Source organism: Nylanderia fulva, unplaced genomic scaffold, assembly GCF_048542155.1.
Source record: "Nylanderia fulva isolate GAGA-0341 unplaced genomic scaffold, ASM4854215v1 Scaffold41, whole genome shotgun sequence".
Taxonomy (NCBI): Eukaryota; Metazoa; Arthropoda; class Insecta; order Hymenoptera; family Formicidae; genus Nylanderia; species Nylanderia fulva.
Window position 1 is genome coordinate 449,742 of NW_028190488.1, and position 18,734 is coordinate 468,475.

The following is an 18,734-nucleotide window of genomic DNA, read 5'->3' on the forward strand; positions in this document are numbered from 1 at the left end:
GCATTCTCACATTTCACTTCATTCCTACTTTAATATTCGAAAACTAATGACGCGTATATCGTTTCTGAATACCAAAAAAGAATTAATTTACATCTACAAACCGACAAACTTTCGTACGCTTTTTCGGCCCGAGAAATATAATAATTAATAAGTATTACTGTTCACTCTGACGTCGAGATTCAAAATGTGACGTAGACGCGATTTGCGCATCACGTGACCCGAGTTGCGCAATGCGTCATCGTTACGTCACGCTCAACGAAGGTTATGGGTGCGTTCCGTTATGCACTGCAAGTACTGGCACTATGACGTCATGCAAGTGTACTGTTGACAGCGTTCCTTTTTAATTTTGTGCACTTTGAAGCTACTGCAAAATAGTAAAACGGAACGCACTACAGTACGCTTTCAGCAGACTTTTAACTAACCTTTTTCGCTAATAATCATCGAGTGAAAAATTGGTGAAATGGATAATACCATTATTGCATTAATTACATATAATTTAATCGAGAATATATATGATTCGAGTGAGTCATCAAGTGAAAGCGATTTGGAAATGGAATTAATAAATGAAATGAGACGACAAATTAAAATACCTAGAATAAAATGTAAAAATTACGTTAAAAATATTGTATCATTATATTCAGATATGGAATTTAAAAGTTAGTTCCATCGTACACATGGAGGTAGCCATCTTGATTACTGCGAGTGCTTTACCTCGCCGGTTGCAGTAATCGCAACAGGAAATAACGTCAAAATTATATGACGTCATATACTCATGATAGTACTTTCGCAGTGCACTGCTATCTATATCGGAACGCTATTGGTAGTACTGTCAGTACTTGCAGTGCATAACGGAACGCACCCTGAATGTCACAACGCGGTCTAACCTATATTTCTCGAACAATGCAAATTTAAAGGGCGACAATCTCGCGAAAGTAACATGTCAACTCACGAATGCATTTATCCGATCGACTGACATTGACACGCGTCATCGCGAAAATGTTCGCCGAACCGTCCTCACGATTTGCAGCACAAACTTGATATCTATTTCGAGTGGTTAACGCGATGCGTTAATCGTTTATTTATAACATTGCTGTGCCGCTTTTCCAGTCGTCGTTTACGAAATCAACGTATTGTCGCATTTTAAAATGTTCTAAATTTTATTATTGATTGCTTTTCTTTTTTTTTTTCGCCGCGTACGAGATATGGATGAGGTTTGGTTTCATTTTTCGAATCAGCTCGAAACATTTCAGGTAATTTGTATTTTCCTTTGGCATCGACCTTTCCGCGCTTGCTTCCGTAATCATGCGTTTTATATAATATTTTTATAATGATAATATGATGTATGTGTATATTCCATCAAGTAATTTACCGATCATGTCATTTTTAAATTGCACATTACATTAATTGTTTTATTAGTAATTTGTACAAATTATGATTTTTTTTCTATTCTATATAGAGAAATAATGTATATTATAAATAATATACAATTCTGTATTTTATATTTTATCTTTAAAAAAATATTTTAATTATGTAAAATTTTGCTACTTTAAAGCTGATATGATGTACAAATTACTTCGCATCAAATATAAGTCAAGAAATATTTCAATATACTATCACAAATAAAAATTTGGGGAAAGGTTCAAGCATCTGTAGCAGTTCAACAAGCCCAGCAATCGTGTATGACATGGCTAGCTCAGTTGCAACAGTTTATCCTACAGCTCTGCGACGAGCATTATGCACAGCATGCCAAAGATATTGTGCTGCATTTGGCTACATCTGTACAAAAGGGTTGGCAAGAAGTTCAATTTCAATATTACAATGCCCAATGGAATACAGTAGATTTTTATCGTCAATTAGGAACCATGTGGGCTAATAAAGGTATGTTAAGATATTTAACAAATTAATGTTATAAAAATATTTGACTGTTTCTCTGTGCGTTGCACTTTGGAAATTAATTATTACCATAAATTTGTTTTCTTTTCAGTATCAAGAAGAGAAGCAATATATTGCTTAACGGGCATAGCAATTGGAACTGTAATAGGCTATTATATAGGTGTACATTGGAAACCCTCTTCTCATCACATACATCATGTAAAAGCTATAGCTTGCCATCACTATTATGGTATCGAGGTATATCATACATATATATATATATAATTATAATTTTTGAATATAATAATTTTTTTCTATTTATCACATAGGGTGTGTTGATGGTAGACGATGTCGAAATGCCAACGATCAAAAAATCGAACGACTTATTAATACAAGTTAAAGCCGCTTCACTTAATGTTATTGATACAAAGATATGTTCTGGTTATTCTAGAATTTATAGAAAATTACTTAATTCTGGAGTGAGTATACATTTTCTCAAGACTATTGATATCTTGCATAATATTGTTATAATACATGAATGCATATGTATGTATATATATTATTTTGAAACAGAAAGAACTGCCTGTAACTTTAGGGAGAGATTGTGCAGGAGTGATAGTTGACATTGGAAAAGGTGTTATCAACTTTGATATTGGAGATGAAGTATTTTTAGCCGTTCCATCGTGGGCTTCTGGCACGATGGCGGAATATATAATCGTTCCAGAAACGCAAGTAGCAAGACGGCCTAAATCTTGTAACTTCGAAGCATCTGCCAGCTTACCATATAACGGCTGCTTGGCATGGGATGCTCTAGTTAATAAATCAGTTATTAATGAAGGCAATGCCAAAGGAAAGCGGTAATACTTTTAACTATCATTTCTAATCTTTTAAATTTTTGTTTCCAAAATATCAATAATATTATTATTATAGAGTTCTCATTTATGGTGGAAGCACTCCAATTGGTTGCATTTTAACGCAATTAGTTAAGTTGTGGGGTGGATATATAGTAACTATATGCAAAATAAATGCAGAACCTATAATGAAAGCACTAGGTGCTGATGAAGTTATAATAATAAACGAAACCGATATTGAGAAGGAATTACAATTGCACGATAAGTATGTAAAATTACATATATATATATAAATTATTGTAAAACTTACAATTAGTTTATTTAAATGATCAAAATATAAGTGTTTTTTAATTATGTTGCACTTCTTTCATTACAGATTTGATGCAATTTTTTATACTGATAATCAATCCTTTCAAGAACATAGTTTAAAAAAATATTTGCTGCCTCATGGTTCCTATGTATCTACTATTCCCGAACAATTAAGATCGGATTCGTTAGGATTTATTTGTGGAAGTATATTTGCTGGATGCGTTAGGATAAAATTATTGGTTCAGGTATATTTTAATTTGGTACTAAAGTGTTCGCGATATTGAAATCTGATTGTATTACTGACTGATGTTTTATATTTTAGTATATGTTCGGATTTAACATGCATCAGTGGAAGGAGGGCGCAAAATTGAATGTTGCATATCTGCGAGCTTTATGCGAATTGACAGATGCGTATCAATTGCAAACAGTTGTAGATAGAGTGTATGCACCATACAATATTGAGCGAGCATTGCTCCATGTTTTAGATTCGAATTCTATCGGTAGTACGATTATTACGTTTCAGTGACATTTCATTGCCATTAGAAAAAAAATTTCTTCCACGATTACCTCTTTTGTATATAACATTAATATATAATTTTGGTGCAAACTGCCAAATACAATTAATAGACATTCATATTATTGCAAAGAAAATGATAGTCAAAATATTTGGTGCTAAAATAAAGACTGACAACATAATACAATTAACAAACCAGAATATTAGAGCAAATGTTAATACATATGCTACTTTTTTCGAAATTCTTTTTAAATCAACGAAAAAATGAAAATTTGTAATAAATAATCGTATGCAAAAATCTAAAAATGTAAAGATTTTTATAGAAAAATATGTGCGAAAAGTTATTAATATTTAACGTATTAGAGTTTCTAACACATAAGAATTTATATTATATATGAATATTGTACTTGAAATATATTTTACTAAATAAATATAAAAATAATAATTATTATGTTATCAGTTGCAATTTTACAAATACATTCGAAATATGTCACAGTAGAATAAAAATTCAAGACATTGTAAATATATAATATATAAATGTTATTTTAGCATTGTACCTGTTTGTTAAATGTTACTCTCACTTTGCTTTTCCACGGAATTTACTATTACCTGCTGTTTTCGCCTTTTTAGCCGGAGGCTTTTTTTCTTCTGTCTGTAATAATAAACCAAAATATTTTAATAATTTGAAATAAGATTGATTGGCTGTAAGAGCCCAACGCGGATGTATGTGCGTGAAAGATATTTTATTTGCATATTCAGAAGTATTAATTAGATGGAAATTAAATACATTCTTTTAAAAAATATTTCACCTTTCGTTTCGGTGTCGGAGAAGAGTTTGGTAAAACTTTAAAGAATGAATCCAATCTGCCTTGTGTGGATGTATTTCGGGCTTTGTGAAGTTTTTTAGCTCCGTTTCTGATCCGTTCTTCGTTAAATTGCTTATCACCACATAGATATTTTACCAGACCTTCTTCATCTGGTTCAGACCATTTTAACTTGCAAAAAATATCATCTTTAATATGTATAGTTACATACGAGAAAATAAATTTATTTGAAAATTATTATTAAAAATTACTTGGATATCTTCTACGTTCATTACTTCTGGTTCTTGAAATAATAATCTTGCATCTTCGTAATTCCAATTTTCGGGAATGGGGTATTTTTTAATATCTATATTTTCAATAATTGTATCAAGAGATCTATGATTTTTTATCAATTCTATTGCTCTTTTTGGACCAACGCCTTTAATGCTGCCAGTATAATCACAACCCAGCATAATACAGAGATCAATAAACTGTAAATTATATAAATTATATACTGCTTCAAAATAGTTTATAAAATATTTATTGTAAAATATGAAAATATGAAAAAATGCATACCTCATTATGATTCAACTCTAAACCTGCAAGAACCTTATCATAATGAATCTCTTGTACAGGCAATTTTCTGGCTTCACTGAGAGTTAAACGTCGAAGTAATACATTACTACCAAAAGTGAGTGCATCCATATCTTCCGTAGCAGTGGCAAAAACTTTACCAGCTTTCACTAAAGCAGCGCATTGTGCTTCAGCTTCACAAGGAGCCTGTAAAAAATATCTATTAGTATGAAAAAAATTAATGCATAACTATTTCATAAATACTTACATCAATGTAGGGTATGCCCATTAATTGAAGTAATTGTTTAGCTTCATCAGCGTGAGTTTTTGTAACTTTAACCAATCTTCTGCTGAATTTGTCAATAGCCTCCACATTTCCTTTAATAAAAGACATCTTCTATTAAAATCTATTACAAACATTTTTGTTTGTAGATTGTAAAATTTAAAGTATTTTAAGAGAAGATAATTATGGGTTAGTAAAAAAAAATATAATATGTTATTACCATCTTCTTCAGCGGCTTGTAAGAGTTTTTGTGCTTCGTCTCTTTTCTCAGCTCGTTTAGCTAATTCTCCGCTTTTTAAATTTGGTGGCTTACCATCAAATACATATACAGGTTTTATTCCTTGCTCTACCAAGCGTATGGTCCGATAAAATGTACCCATTAAATGGCTATATAACAAAATTATTAATTACTTTTTCTTTCTTTATTATTCATTTCATAAAAATCTGATATAATTTTGTGTACCAGAGTATAGTTACTAGTTAGAAATTTACCTGGTTGTTTCACCATCTACAGTAGTGAGCTGAGCCCCTTCACTGCGCACAGCTATGAGAAATTGATATAAACACATAGAGGCATCAATAGCTATCTTGCGACCTGAAACATAAAACCAAAAATTAGTAATGTGATATGTACATTAATAATAGAATACAATTTTAATTAAGAACAACTAATTAATAACTAATTAAGAATGAGATATATATTATAAATATTCGTGAAGATTTAAAAACTTGTCAATTTCTTTTTGTGGTTAAATGTAAAAACTGAAACTCATACGAGACATACAGAGACAGATAGAGAAAAAATTATATACCGAAATAATGCTTCAATTCTCGTTCTTTAATAGCTTCGGGAGCTATATCTGCTATTAACTTTGATAGGCCTAAAATACCCATGTTTGCAGAATATTTATCATGCAAGAAAAAGCGCGGGACTTTTGTTGTAAAGACAGTTCCTCTCCCTCTCAAGAGTTGCTCTCTTTTGCCGAAGTTGACCGAAGCTAGCCGAAGCTTGCCGAAGCTGACCGAAGACCGAAGCTAGCCGAACTGGCCGAAGCTGACCGAAGACCGAAGCTGGCCGAAGCGTTGATGCACATGCACATGGGACATGGACGTGACGTGCGCTCATACATTAGTGCGTTGCAAATTGCCAACTTGTAACTTTCAATTTATCACTTGTCTCTGAACCTCTGACAATATCGGAACAGTATTTTTCTCCGTGTAAGTATTATCTGATAATTATCTTGAAGAAAACAATATTTTTTTCTCTACATGTTTAGATATCTTATATTCGTATCTTATATTCTCCTTTTATATCTCTCCGCAGTGATATTCCTGTATTGACTCTATAAACTTGTTTTATAACCGGATCCAAAGTTCATATTAATAATTCATTATTATTCACACTTGATTTTAATTTAGAATTACTTGTGGATTTTATTTCGAACGTTTCCAAGGAGCTTGGAGTGAACTTCGTGACTAGCGATCGGAGTCAATTATTACAAACAATCATCGATATTGACTTTTTTTAGAGAAGAAAAATAAATTTGAAAATGTTGAAGGTATGTTATTATTATTTTATAACGATGTTTCTACTTCTATTTCTTATAACAAAAATATGATAGAATTGTTTTATATATGCATGTTTTTAATTATATATGTAATATATATTATATATTATTTTATAATATCATTGTTTCATATGTATAATTATATTATTATATAATGATGATAATATTTAAGATATTTTATAATTTTATTCAATGAGATATGATAATGCTTATACATGTTAATATTTATATATAAACATTATCTCTGAATTATAAAACTTATATATGGCATAGTAAAAATATTTAAATATATTAGAATAAAATAGAAAAAATGCAAAAAGTACAGAAAAAAAAACAGATCAAAGGTTGAAATTAAATGTTTGCATATGTTTTACTTCAAACATTTAAATAAGATTAATTTCTGAGAATCATATATAAATTAAAATGTAATATCTATATATAGATTTTATGTGTGTTTTAAAGCTGTTATGTAATAAAATTTATATGGTGGTTTCACAGGGTGTTGTAGCTTTGGTGACTGGTGGTGCCTCTGGATTGGGCCGTGGTACGGTAGAAAGATTTATCAGACAAGGTGGAAAGGCAGTTATTGCCGATTTGCCTGTTTCAAAAGGCAAAACTGTAGCTGAAGAACTAGGAGAAAATGCAATATTTGCACCTGTGGATGTATGCATAATATTAAATACAGTCATTGTATCATTTTATCATTTTTAGAAAATGTATTTTGTAATCTATTACTTTAGTTTCTTCATCAGAGATCATTTTGCTTTCTAAAATAATTATTTAAAATGTTAAAATATTTAGTTATACAAATATTATGTAACATATATATATATATATATATATATATATATATATAATTACATTTTTATTATATTATTTCTTACCATCTCTCTATTTTATATCTTAAAATTCTTTCTTTCAGGTAACTTCGGAATCAGACATGCAAGCTGCTCTCGATCTTACAAAACAAAAATTCGGCAAACTCGATATTCTAGTTAATGCCGCTGGCATCGCCGTCGCCCACAAAACGTATAACAGCAATAAAAAAATGCCTCACAATCTGGAGGACTTTGCTAGAATTATCCATGTAAACACTGTTGGTAGCTTTAACGCTATTCGCCTTTCCGTTGGTCTGATGATTGAAAACACCCCTAATCAAGATAATCAAAAGGGTGTAATTGTTAATACTGCAAGTGTTGCAGCATTTGATGGTCAAATAGGTCAAGCTGCTTATTCTGCTTCGAAAGGGGCAATCGTGGGTACTGTATTTTTTCCCTTATTATCTTATTTATACTCATCTCTTTCTATTTCAGTCTTATTTTATATGCTATATTCATTTTCTGTTTCTTTCCATTCTTATCTACATTAATCACTACTTATGCATATTTTACTCATTATAATTTATAAACTTTACTTTTCTTATCTTCCTTGTTTTTCTTATTAGTTTTTGTTATTCTTATATAGGAATGACCTTGCCAATTGCTCGTGATCTTTCCAAGGACGGAATTCGTGTTGTTACAATTGCTCCAGGAATTTTTGACACTCCGTTATTGATGGCATTGCCAGAGAAGGTGCGAGCTTTTCTATCGAAAAGCGTTCCTTTCCCTCAAAGATTAGGAGCTCCTGATGAGTATGCAATGTTGGTGCAGCAAATTTGGGAAAATCCGCTATTAAATGGAGAAACAATTAGATTGGATGGTGCTCTGAGAATGCAAGCTTAAAAAATCATCAGTCTTCCATATTGATGAAATTAAATGATTAAACGTTAAAAAATATTTCTTTTTCTATGTATATATATATATTTGTAGGCATTTTTTTATAAAGACGTTAACCGACGATGAGATTAGCTGATTTACGTGTTTTGTTTGTCGACCTCGTGCCGGGTACTTATTTATTTGTAATATTTATTATTGAAAGCGTTCTGAGCGATCCTTTGTTTGTCGAGAAAACCGAAAACACAGTTCTGCGCGATGAACGAAGGTAATTCTGATTGGTCCGATGTTTCGGGTAGGGAAGGTTTTAACACCGGGTATAAATATGCCGACTTTTTGGGAATCGGGACAGACATTGTTGTTGAGAACATCATCTTCGGAGCGTTTTCATCGAGATACAAGCACGCATTCTCTCACGAACCGGCGGACGACCTTTAGTATCGAGGCGGCAGGAAGGAAGACAGAATAAAAACGGGACTTGGACAGCGAAAACGTTTTCGACTCGCAATAAACACATATATATATATATATCTTCCGAACCTGACTTCTTTTCCTGATTCAACTAAATTCATCCGGCCTTCTCCTGCATTCCTACATTTCAATAATCAATAATTAATTGATCGATTTGATATTCGATAAAAGATACGGCTACAGTTAAGTATAAAAGATACGCCTACAGTTTATCAGAAGTGGGATCGAGGCGTTGCACCCGGTTTCGCGAATTCGACTGGAGACAGGCGATTTCGGGATTTGTTCGCGATACGTGTCGAGTGTGAGACGCGCAGGTAGAGACGATTGATGCGTGGTGATCGTCGGGTTGCGTGAGTATCGTGGACATCGCGGTGTGCCGAATAGTCGGGCGGATCGGAGTGACAGCAACGATGCAGCCGAGTGATTTCACCATCGCTGAGATGAAGGAGGCTCTTCGCGAGAAAGGACTGACCTTGGGAGGTCGAAAGCCGAGCTCATCCAGCGCCTGAATGCCAACGATTCAGGCGTATGGGCGAGATTGAGCGAGCAACGGAGGCAGGAGAGATATTCGGATGGCATCCCGGCTTCAGGAGGTGTGCGTTCACCCAGTGAACAGGGTGACGCCATGGAGATGGAGACCGTGGACGATACACCGAGACGAGGAGACCGAGTGAGGATGACGACGCCGGAACGGAGAGAGCATGACGACGCGACGCAGGCAGAACTCTTATTACTGCGTCGAGAGCGAGAAATTTTGGAGAAAGAGCGACAGTTGCTCCAAAGAGAAATAGAAATGATGAGGAGTGCAGCCTCGACACCGACGATGACGAACGGCAGCGTTATTTCTGCGTTCGGCGGTTGTGAGAGGAATTAAGGAGCTGCTGCCTGAGTTTGACGCGACGGACAGCACCTTTTGGAGATGGAGGCAGCAGTTGGAGCTGCTGAGACGCACGTATCAGCTGGACGAGAATTCAACGAGAGTGTTGATTAGCTCTCGGTTGAAAGGCCGTGCGTTGACCTGGTTTTACTCAAAGGCCGAGTATGTGACGCTGGACCTGGAGGACCTTCTGCGAGAGATGGAGTCGATGTTCGACCTGCGGCCAGGAAAGCTGACACTGAGGAGAGAATTCGAGGCTCGTGTGTGGAAAGGAGACGAGCAGTTTTGCGATTATTACCACGAAAAGGTGATTCTCGCAAATCGCGTACCAATCGCGGAAGACGAACTCCTCGATTACATCATCGAAGGAGTGACGGATCCTCGGCTGCAGAGTCAGGCGCGCCTGATGAACTTCCAATCTGGAAGAGAGCTATTGAAGGCGTTCGAGAAGGTGGTTCGAGGGAATCCAAAGAGACCAGACGTCCGGCCAGGGAGAGACGGAGCGAGGACGACCAGCGGAGGAAGAGCAGAGACGGCGACGCGGGGAGACTCGACGGGGTGCTATAAGTGTCGCGAAACGGGACATACCGCGGCTCAGTGTGTGCGACCGCAAGCGAAGCGGGTGTGAATTCTTCATTCTCGTTCTTAATAGCTTCGGAGCTATAAATCTGCTATTACTTGTAGGCCTAAAATCCCCTGTTTGCAGATATTATCATGCAAGAAAAGCGCGGGACTTTTGTTGTAAAGACATTTCCTCTCCCTCTCAAGAGTTGCTCTCTTTTGCCTAAGTTGACCGAAGCTAGCCGAGGCTTGCCGCAGCTGACCGGAGCCCGAAGCTTAGCCGAAGCTGGCCCCCCCCCCCCGAAGGCTGGCCGAATCGTTTGAGCACATTGCACTTGGGCATGGACGTGACCGTGCTCTCACTAGTGCGTTGCAATTGCCAACTTGTAACTTTCATTTATCCTTGTCCTGCTGACCCTCGACACTAATCGGAACAGTATTTTTCTGCTTCTCCTGTAAGATAATATCTGATAAGTATCTTGAAAACAATCACGAATTGACTTTTTTTAGAGAAAGAAAAATAAAATTTGGGAAATGTTGAGGTAGTTATATTATTTTATAACGATGTTCGACTTCTATTTTATAACAAAAATATGAAAAGATTGGTTTTATAATCAGGGTTTTAATTATATATGTATTAATTATATATTTTTATATATCATGGTTTCATATGTAAAATTATTATCTATAATGATGATAATTTTAGAAAATTATAATTGTATTCAATGAGATATAAAATGGGCTTATACATGTTAATATTATATATAAACAATATCTCTGAATTATAAAACTTATATTGGCATAGTAAAATTTTTAAAATATATTAGAATAAAATAGAAAAAATGCAAAAGTACAGAAAAAAAAAGATCAAAGGTTGAAATTAAAGGTTTGCAATGTTATTACTTAAAAACATTTAAATAAGATAATTTCGGGAGAATCAATTAAATTAAAATGTAAATCTATATATAGATTTTGTGTGTAAAGCTGTTAGTATAAAAATTTTAATGGTGGTTCACAGGGTGTTGTGCTTTGGTGACTGGGGGTTTGCCTCTGGATTGGGCCGTGGTACGGTAGAAGATTTTCAGAACAAGGTGGAAAGGAAAGTTTTGCCGATTTGCCTGTTTCAAAAGGCAAAACTGTAGCGGGAAGAACTGGGAGAAATGCAATATTTGCACCTGTGGATGTATGCATAAATTAAATACAGTCATTGTATCATTTTATCATTTTAGAAATGTATTTTGTAATCTATTACTTTAGTTTCTCACAGAGATCATTTTGCTTTCTAAAATAATTATTTAAAATGTTAAAAATTTAGTTATACAAATATTATGGAAAAATATATATATAAAATTATAATATATATATATAATTACTTTTTATTATATTATTTCTTCCTCTCTCTATTTTATATCTTAAAATTCTTTTTTTCAGGTAACTTCGGAATCAGACAGACTGCAAGCTGCTCTCGATCTACAAACCCCAAAAATTCGCAAACTCGAATTTTTAGTTAATGCCGCTGGCATCGCCGTCGCCCACAAAACGTATAACAGCAATAAAAAATGCCTCACAATCTGGAGGACTTGGGCTAGAATTATCCATGTAAACACTGTTGGTAGCTTTAACGCTATTCGCCTTTTCCGTTGGTCTGATGATTGAAAACCCCCCAAATCAAGATAATCAAAAGGGTGTAATTGTTTAATACTGCAAGGTTGCGCATTTGATGGTCAAATAGGTCAAGCTGATTTTCTGCTTCGAAAGGGGCAATCGGGGGTTTACTGTATTTTTTCCCTTTTATCTATTTATACTCATCTCTTTCTATTTCAGTCTTATTTTATATGCTATATTCATTTTTTTTTCTTTCCATTCTTATCTACTTTAATCACTACTTATGCATTTTTTTACTCATTATAATTTATAAACTTTACTTTTCTTATTTTCCCTTGTTTTTCTTATTAGTTTTTGTTATTTTATATGGGAAAATGACCTTGCCAATTGCTCGTGATCTTTCCAAGGACGGAAATTCGTGTTGTTACAATTGCCTCCAGGAATTTTGACACTCCGTTATTGGATGGCATTGCCAGCAAAGGTGCGAGCTTTTCTATCGAAAAGCGTTCCTTTCCCTCAAGATTAGGAGCTCCTGATGAGTATGCAATTTTGGTGCAGCAAATTTGGGAAAATCCGCTTTTAAAATGGAGAAACAATTAGATTGGATGGTGCTCTGAGAATGAAAGTTTAAAAAAAATCATCAGTCTTCCATATTGATGAAATTAAATGATTAAACGTTAAAAAATATTTCTTTTCTATGTATATATATTTTTTGTAGGCATTTTTTTATAAAGACGTTAACCGACGATGATTAGCTGATTTACGTGTTTTGTTTGTCGACCCTCGTGCCGGGTACTTATTTATTTGTAATATTTATTATTGAAAGCGTTCTGAGCGATCCTTTGTTTGTCGAGAAAACGAAAACCAGTTCTGCGCGCATGAACGAAGGTAAATTTTTGATTGGCCAAAGTGTTCGGGTAGGGAAGGTTTTAACACCGGGTATAAATATGCCGACTTTTTGGGAATCGGGACAGACATTGTTGTTGAGAACATCATCTTCGGAGCGTTTCATCGAGATACAAGCACGCATTCTCTCACGAACCGGCGGACGACCTTTAGTATCGAGGCGGCAGGAAGGAAGACGAATAAAAACGGGACTTGGAAGCGAAAACGTTTTTTGACTCGCAAAAACACATATATATATAATATCTTCCGACCTGACTTCTTTTCCTGAAAATTTAACTAAATTCATCCGGCCTTCTCCTGCATTCCTACATTTCAATAATCAATAATTAATTGATCGATTTGATATTCGATAAAAGATAGGTACGTTGTATAAAGATTTCGCCTACAGTTTTCAGAAGTGGGATCGGGGTTGCACCGGGTTTCGCGAATTGATGGAGACGGGATTTGGGATTTTTTCGCAAAAGTGTGGGTGAGCGCGAGGAGAGACGATTGAGCGTGGTGATCGTCGGGTTTGGGAGTATCGTGGGCTCGCGGTGTGCCCAATGTCGGGCGGATCGGAGGCGCAACGATTCAGCCGATGATTTCCCTCGTGAGATGAAGGGGGCTTTGCGAGAAAGGGGCTGACCCTTGGGGGGTCGAAAACCGGCTCATCCAGCGCAATGCCAAACGTTCAGGGGTATGGGGGAGATTGAGCGAGCAAGGAGGCAGGAGAGATATTCGGATGGATCCCGGCTTCAGGGGGGCGTTTACCCAGTGAACAGGGGGACCCATGGAGATGGAACCCTGGCGATACCCGAGCGAGGAGACCGGTGAGGGTGACGAGCCGGGAAGGAGAGAGATACGACGCGACGCGGCGAACTCTTATTACTGCTCAGAGCGGGGAAAATTTTGGGGAAAAAGCGACAGGGCCCCAAAAGAAAAAAAAATGATGAGGAGGCAGCCCCCCGACCCCAAAAGCGGGGAAAGGCAGCGTTATTTCGCGTTCGGGCGGTGTGGAGGAATTAAAGGGGGTGTTGGTTTGACCGACGGACAGCACTTTGGAGAGGACAGCAGTTGGGTGGTGAGACCCCCGTACAGCTGGACGAGAATTTAACGAGAGTGTTGATTTGCCTCGGTTTTAAAAGGGCCTGGTTGACATGGTTTTCTCAAAGGCGAGTAAGGGGGACGTGGATGGAGACCCTTTTGCGAGAGATGGGGCGATGTTCGACCTGCGGCCAGGAAAATGAACTGGGAGAGAATTCGAGGTCGGGGTTGGAAAGGGACAGGTTTTGCGATTATTTCCACGAAAGGGGATTTTTGCAAAAGCGTACCATCGCGGGAAGAAGAACTCCCCGATTACAATCGAAGGGGACGGAAAAAAATATGATAGAATGTTTTATATATGCATGTTTTTAATTATATATGTAATATATATTATATATTATTTTTATAATATCATTGTTTCATATGTATAATTATATTATTATATAATGATGATAATATTTAAGATATTTTATAATTTTATTCAATGAGATATGATAATGCTTATACATGTTAATATTTATATATAAACATTATCTCTGAATTATAAACTTATATATGGCATAGTAAAAATATTTAAATATATTAGAATAAAATAGAAAAAATGCAAAAAGTACAGAAAAAAAACAGATCAAAGGTTGAAATTAAATGTTTGCATATGTTTTACTTCAAACATTTAAATAAGATTAATTTCTGAGAATCATATATAAATTAAAATGTAATATCTATATATAGATTTTATGTGTGTTTTAAAGCTGTTATGTAATAAAATTTATATGGTGGTTTCACAGGGTGTTGTAGCTTTGGTGACTGGTGGTGCCTCTGGATTGGGCCGTGGTACGGTAGAAAGATTTATCAGACAAGGTGGAAAGGCAGTTATTGCCGATTTGCCTGTTTCAAAAGGCAAAACTGTAGCTGAAGAACTAGGAGAAAATGCAATATTTGCACCTGTGGATGTATGCATAATATTAAATACAGTCATTGTATCATTTTATCATTTTTAGAAAATGTATTTTGTAATCTATTACTTTAGTTTCTTCATCAGAGATCATTTTGCTTTCTAAAATAATTATTTAAAATGTTAAAATATTTAGTTATACAAATATTATGTAACATATATATATATATATATATATATATATATAATTACATTTTTATTATATTATTTCTTACCATCTCTCTATTTTATATCTTAAAATTCTTTCTTTCAGGTAACTTCGGAATCAGACATGCAAGCTGCTCTCGATCTTACAAAACAAAAATTCGGCAAACTCGATATTCTAGTTAATGCCGCTGGCATCGCCGTCGCCCACAAAACGTATAACAGCAATAAAAAAATGCCTCACAATCTGGAGGACTTTGCTAGAATTATCCATGTAAACACTGTTGGTAGCTTTAACGCTATTCGCCTTTCCGTTGGTCTGATGATTGAAAACACCCCTAATCAAGATAATCAAAAGGGTGTAATTGTTAATACTGCAAGTGTTGCAGCATTTGATGGTCAAATAGGTCAAGCTGCTTATTCTGCTTCGAAAGGGGCAATCGTGGGTACTGTATTTTTTCCCTTATTATCTTATTTATACTCATCTCTTTCTATTTCAGTCTTATTTTATATGCTATATTCATTTTCTGTTTCTTTCCATTCTTATCTACATTAATCACTACTTATGCATATTTTACTCATTATAATTTATAAACTTTACTTTTCTTATCTTCCTTGTTTTTCTTATTAGTTTTTGTTATTCTTATATAGGAATGACCTTGCCAATTGCTCGTGATCTTTCCAAGGACGGAATTCGTGTTGTTACAATTGCTCCAGGAATTTTTGACACTCCGTTATTGATGGCATTGCCAGCGAAGGTGCGAGCTTTTCTATCGAAAAGCGTTCCTTTCCCTCAAAGATTAGGAGCTCCTGATGAGTATGCAATGTTGGTGCAGCAAATTTGGGAAAATCCGCTATTAAATGGAGAAACAATTAGATTGGATGGTGCTCTGAGAATGCAAGCTTAAAAAATCATCAGTCTTCCATATTGATGAAATTAAATGATTAAACGTTAAAAAATATTTCTTTTTCTATGTATATATATATATTTGTAGGCATTTTTTTATAAAGACGTTAACCGACGATGAGATTAGCTGATTTACGTGTTTTGTTTGTCGACCTCGTGCCGGGTACTTATTTATTTGTAATATTTATTATTGAAAGCGTTCTGAGCGATCCTTTGTTTGTCGAGAAAACCGAAAACACAGTTCTGCGCGATGAACGAAGGTAATTCTGATTGGTCCGATGTTTCGGGTAGGGAAGGTTTTAACACCGGGTATAAATATGCCGACTTTTTGGGAATCGGGACAGACATTGTTGTTGAGAACATCATCTTCGGAGCGTTTCATCGAGATACAAGCACGCATTCTCTCACGAACCGGCGGACGACCTTTAGTATCGAGGCGGCAGGAAGGAAGACAGAATAAAAACGGGACTTGGACAGCGAAAACGTTTTCGACTCGCAATAAACACATATATATATATATATCTTCCGAACCTGACTTCTTTTCCTGATTCAACTAAATTCATCCGGCCTTCTCCTGCATTCCTACATTTCAATAATCAATAATTAATTGATCGATTTGATATTCGATAAAAGATACGGCTACAGTTAAGTATAAAAGATACGCCTACAGTTTATCAGAAGTGGGATCGAGGCGTTGCACCCGGTTTCGCGAATTCGACTGGAGACAGGCGATTTCGGGATTTGTTCGCGATACGTGTCGAGTGTGAGACGCGCAGGTAGAGACGATTGATGCGTGGTGATCGTCGGGTTGCGTGAGTATCGTGGACATCGCGGTGTGCCGAATAGTCGGGCGGATCGGAGTGACAGCAACGATGCAGCCGAGTGATTTCACCATCGCTGAGATGAAGGAGGCTCTTCGCGAGAAAGGACTGACCTTGGGAGGTCGAAAGCCGAGCTCATCCAGCGCCTGAATGCCAACGATTCAGGCGTATGGGCGAGATTGAGCGAGCAACGGAGGCAGGAGAGATATTCGGATGGCATCCCGGCTTCAGGAGGTGTGCGTTCACCCAGTGAACAGGGTGACGCCATGGAGATGGAGACCGTGGACGATACACCGAGACGAGGAGACCGAGTGAGGATGACGACGCCGGAACGGAGAGAGCATGACGACGCGACGCAGGCAGAACTCTTATTACTGCGTCGAGAGCGAGAAATTTTGGAGAAAGAGCGACAGTTGCTCCAAAGAGAAATAGAAATGATGAGGAGTGCAGCCTCGACACCGACGATGACGAACGGCAGCGTTATTTCTGCGTTCGGCGGTGTGAGAGGAATTAAGGAGCTGCTGCCTGAGTTTGACGCGACGGACAGCACCTTTTGGAGATGGAGGCAGCAGTTGGAGCTGCTGAGACGCACGTATCAGCTGGACGAGAATTCAACGAGAGTGTTGATTAGCTCTCGGTTGAAAGGCCGTGCGTTGACCTGGTTTTACTCAAAGGCCGAGTATGTGACGCTGGACCTGGAGGACCTTCTGCGAGAGATGGAGTCGATGTTCGACCTGCGGCCAGGAAAGCTGACACTGAGGAGAGAATTCGAGGCTCGTGTGTGGAAAGGAGACGAGCAGTTTTGCGATTATTACCACGAAAAGGTGATTCTCGCAAATCGCGTACCAATCGCGGAAGACGAACTCCTCGATTACATCATCGAAGGAGTGACGGATCCTCGGCTGCAGAGTCAGGCGCGCCTGATGAACTTCCAATCTGGAAGAGAGCTATTGAAGGCGTTCGAGAAGGTGGTTCGAGGGAATCCAAAGAGACCAGACGTCCGGCCAGGGAGAGACGGAGCGAGGACGACCAGCGGAGGAAGAGCAGAGACGGCGACGCGGGGAGACTCGACGGGGTGCTATAAGTGTCGCGAAACGGGACATACCGCGGCTCAGTGTGTGCGACCGCAAGCGAAGCGGGTGTGTTATGTGTGCGAATCTCCGAATCATTTCGCCAGAGAATGTCCAAAGCGAAATCGGTCCGCGGCGTCGGAAACGCCGAACAGCGTTGCGCAAACTACGTCGATGAACGTCGTGCAACCGGTTGCATTATTAAAGCCATATACAATCACTGTAAAAATTATAACTGAAAACGAGAATAAAGGTTTTGACAATTACGTGGTGGACGCAATCATAGATTCGGGTTCTCCGATCAGTTTAGTTAAAAGCGAGATAATTCAGGGCGATTCACGTCTGCTCGAGAACGAGAGCATCGATCAATTTTGCGGAATCAACGGCTCGCGGTTAAATATCGACGGCATCGCTCACGCTGACTTAGAGGTGAGAGGCGTGCGTTTGGAAATGAAATTTTACACGGTGCCCCATAGTACGATGGCGTATAGCGTATTACTCGGTCGGGATTTCCTGAATTGTCCGTCGCTGCGTGTAACATTAGGGCGAGATTTTGAAATTACAAACGCGGAAGAAGCGCGCGTTAGTCAAATGATGCATATTGAATGCGACGACAATGTGGTATGTTCGAGCGAAAAAGTGAAAATTAATCCGGCGGTTGATGAAGATACCACCGAAAAGATCTGCGAGGTCTACGAATCTCATGGTTTGAGTAGTCTTCGAGCGGAGAAGTGCGTGCCGGATCTCGAGAGGGTTATCGCATTAAAACACGAACGACCGAGCGATGAGAGTATAGAGTCTGCGTTGAATGATCCGGTGCCATGTAACATCAGGGACGTACATAGGTTCGTCGGACTCGCGAGTCATTTTCATCGATCTATGCCGAGATTTTTATTGGTGGCAAAATCA

At 37.1% G+C, this 18,734-nt stretch overlaps 4 protein-coding genes and 2 pseudogenes across 6 annotated transcripts; 5 read left to right on the forward strand and 1 right to left on the reverse strand.

The window, feature by feature from the left end:
• Positions 1-664: 664 nt before the first annotated feature.
• LOC114943627 (NAD(P)H oxidoreductase RTN4IP1, mitochondrial) lies at positions 665-4,228 on the forward strand. 2 transcript variants are annotated; one of them, XM_029319290.2, is made up of 8 exons: positions 665-1,250; positions 1,638-1,878; positions 1,985-2,091; positions 2,202-2,351; positions 2,446-2,729; positions 2,803-2,988; positions 3,100-3,277; positions 3,355-4,228. In XM_029319290.2, the coding sequence occupies exons 1-8, from the start codon at positions 1,203-1,205 to the stop codon at positions 3,556-3,558; spliced, it is 1,398 nt and encodes a 465-aa protein (XP_029175123.1). In that variant the 5' UTR covers positions 665-1,202; the 3' UTR covers positions 3,559-4,228. The 2 variants fall into 2 exon arrangements, with proteins under 2 accessions (XP_029175123.1, XP_029175116.1); XM_029319283.2 differs by having other exon boundaries at positions 666-1,250; positions 1,985-2,130.
• Positions 2,554-6,235, reverse strand: Fen1 (Flap structure-specific endonuclease 1). Of its 2 annotated transcripts, XM_029319305.2 has the most exons (9): positions 6,018-6,157; positions 5,698-5,800; positions 5,426-5,592; positions 5,191-5,300; positions 4,926-5,129; positions 4,622-4,840; positions 4,356-4,541; positions 4,104-4,198; positions 2,554-2,682 (listed from the first exon to the last, which is right to left on the reverse strand). In XM_029319305.2, exons 1-8 carry the CDS (start codon positions 6,097-6,099, stop codon positions 4,124-4,126), a joined length of 1,146 nt encoding a protein of 381 aa, XP_029175138.1. In that variant the 5' UTR covers positions 6,100-6,157; the 3' UTR covers positions 2,554-2,682; positions 4,104-4,123. The 2 variants fall into 2 exon arrangements, with proteins under 2 accessions (XP_029175138.1, XP_029175132.1); XM_029319299.2 differs by having other exon boundaries at positions 2,554-4,198; positions 6,018-6,235.
• Positions 6,236-6,279: 44 nt separating this feature from the next.
• Positions 6,280-8,609, forward strand: LOC114943656 (scully). The gene is made up of 5 exons (XM_085486227.1): positions 6,280-6,423; positions 6,625-6,764; positions 7,272-7,436; positions 7,696-8,032; positions 8,238-8,609. The coding sequence occupies exons 2-5, from the start codon at positions 6,756-6,758 to the stop codon at positions 8,492-8,494; spliced, it is 768 nt and encodes a 255-aa protein (XP_085342353.1). The 5' UTR covers positions 6,280-6,423; positions 6,625-6,755; the 3' UTR covers positions 8,495-8,609.
• Positions 8,610-9,366: 757 nt separating this feature from the next.
• On the forward strand, positions 9,367-12,630 carry LOC146721795 (3-hydroxyacyl-CoA dehydrogenase type-2-like; annotated as a pseudogene).
• A 2,056-nt stretch (positions 12,631-14,686) lies between these two features.
• LOC146721796 (3-hydroxyacyl-CoA dehydrogenase type-2-like) lies at positions 14,687-16,050 on the forward strand. Its single transcript, XM_085486252.1, has 3 exons — positions 14,687-14,881; positions 15,137-15,473; positions 15,679-16,050. The coding sequence occupies exons 1-3, from the start codon at positions 14,702-14,704 to the stop codon at positions 15,933-15,935; spliced, it is 774 nt and encodes a 257-aa protein (XP_085342378.1). The 5' UTR covers positions 14,687-14,701; the 3' UTR covers positions 15,936-16,050.
• A 703-nt stretch (positions 16,051-16,753) lies between these two features.
• On the forward strand, positions 16,754-18,649 carry LOC146721797 (uncharacterized; annotated as a pseudogene).
• The last annotated feature ends 85 nt before the right edge of the window (positions 18,650-18,734 follow it).

Coding starts and splice junctions, on each gene's coding strand:
- LOC114943627 (XM_029319283.2), top strand. CDS start 1,203: ATGGATGAGGTTTGGTTTCATTTTTCGAATCAGCTCGAAACATTTCAG. Junction 1,251..1,637: donor ATCAGCTCGAAACATTTCAG/GTAATTTGTATT, acceptor ATTTGGGGAAAG/GTTCAAGCATCTGTAGCAGT. Junction 2,131..2,201: donor ATCACTATTATGGTATCGAG/GTATATCATACA, acceptor TTTATCACATAG/GGTGTGTTGATGGTAGACGA.
- LOC114943656 (XM_085486227.1), top strand. Junction 7,437..7,695: donor CAATATTTGCACCTGTGGAT/GTATGCATAATA, acceptor TCTTTCTTTCAG/GTAACTTCGGAATCAGACAT. Junction 8,033..8,237: donor TTCGAAAGGGGCAATCGTGG/GTACTGTATTTT, acceptor ATTCTTATATAG/GAATGACCTTGCCAATTGCT.
- Fen1 (XM_029319299.2), bottom strand. CDS start 6,099: ATGGGTATTTTAGGCCTATCAAAGTTAATAGCAGATATAGCTCCCGAA. Junction 5,593..5,697: donor GTAGATGGTGAAACAACCAG/GTAAATTTCTAA, acceptor TTTGTTATATAG/CCATTTAATGGGTACATTTT. Junction 5,130..5,190: donor TGGGCATACCCTACATTGAT/GTAAGTATTTAT, acceptor TATTTTTTACAG/GCTCCTTGTGAAGCTGAAGC.
- LOC146721796 (XM_085486252.1), top strand. CDS start 14,702: ATGGTGGTTTCACAGGGTGTTGTAGCTTTGGTGACTGGTGGTGCCTCT. Junction 14,882..15,136: donor CAATATTTGCACCTGTGGAT/GTATGCATAATA, acceptor TCTTTCTTTCAG/GTAACTTCGGAATCAGACAT. Junction 15,474..15,678: donor TTCGAAAGGGGCAATCGTGG/GTACTGTATTTT, acceptor ATTCTTATATAG/GAATGACCTTGCCAATTGCT.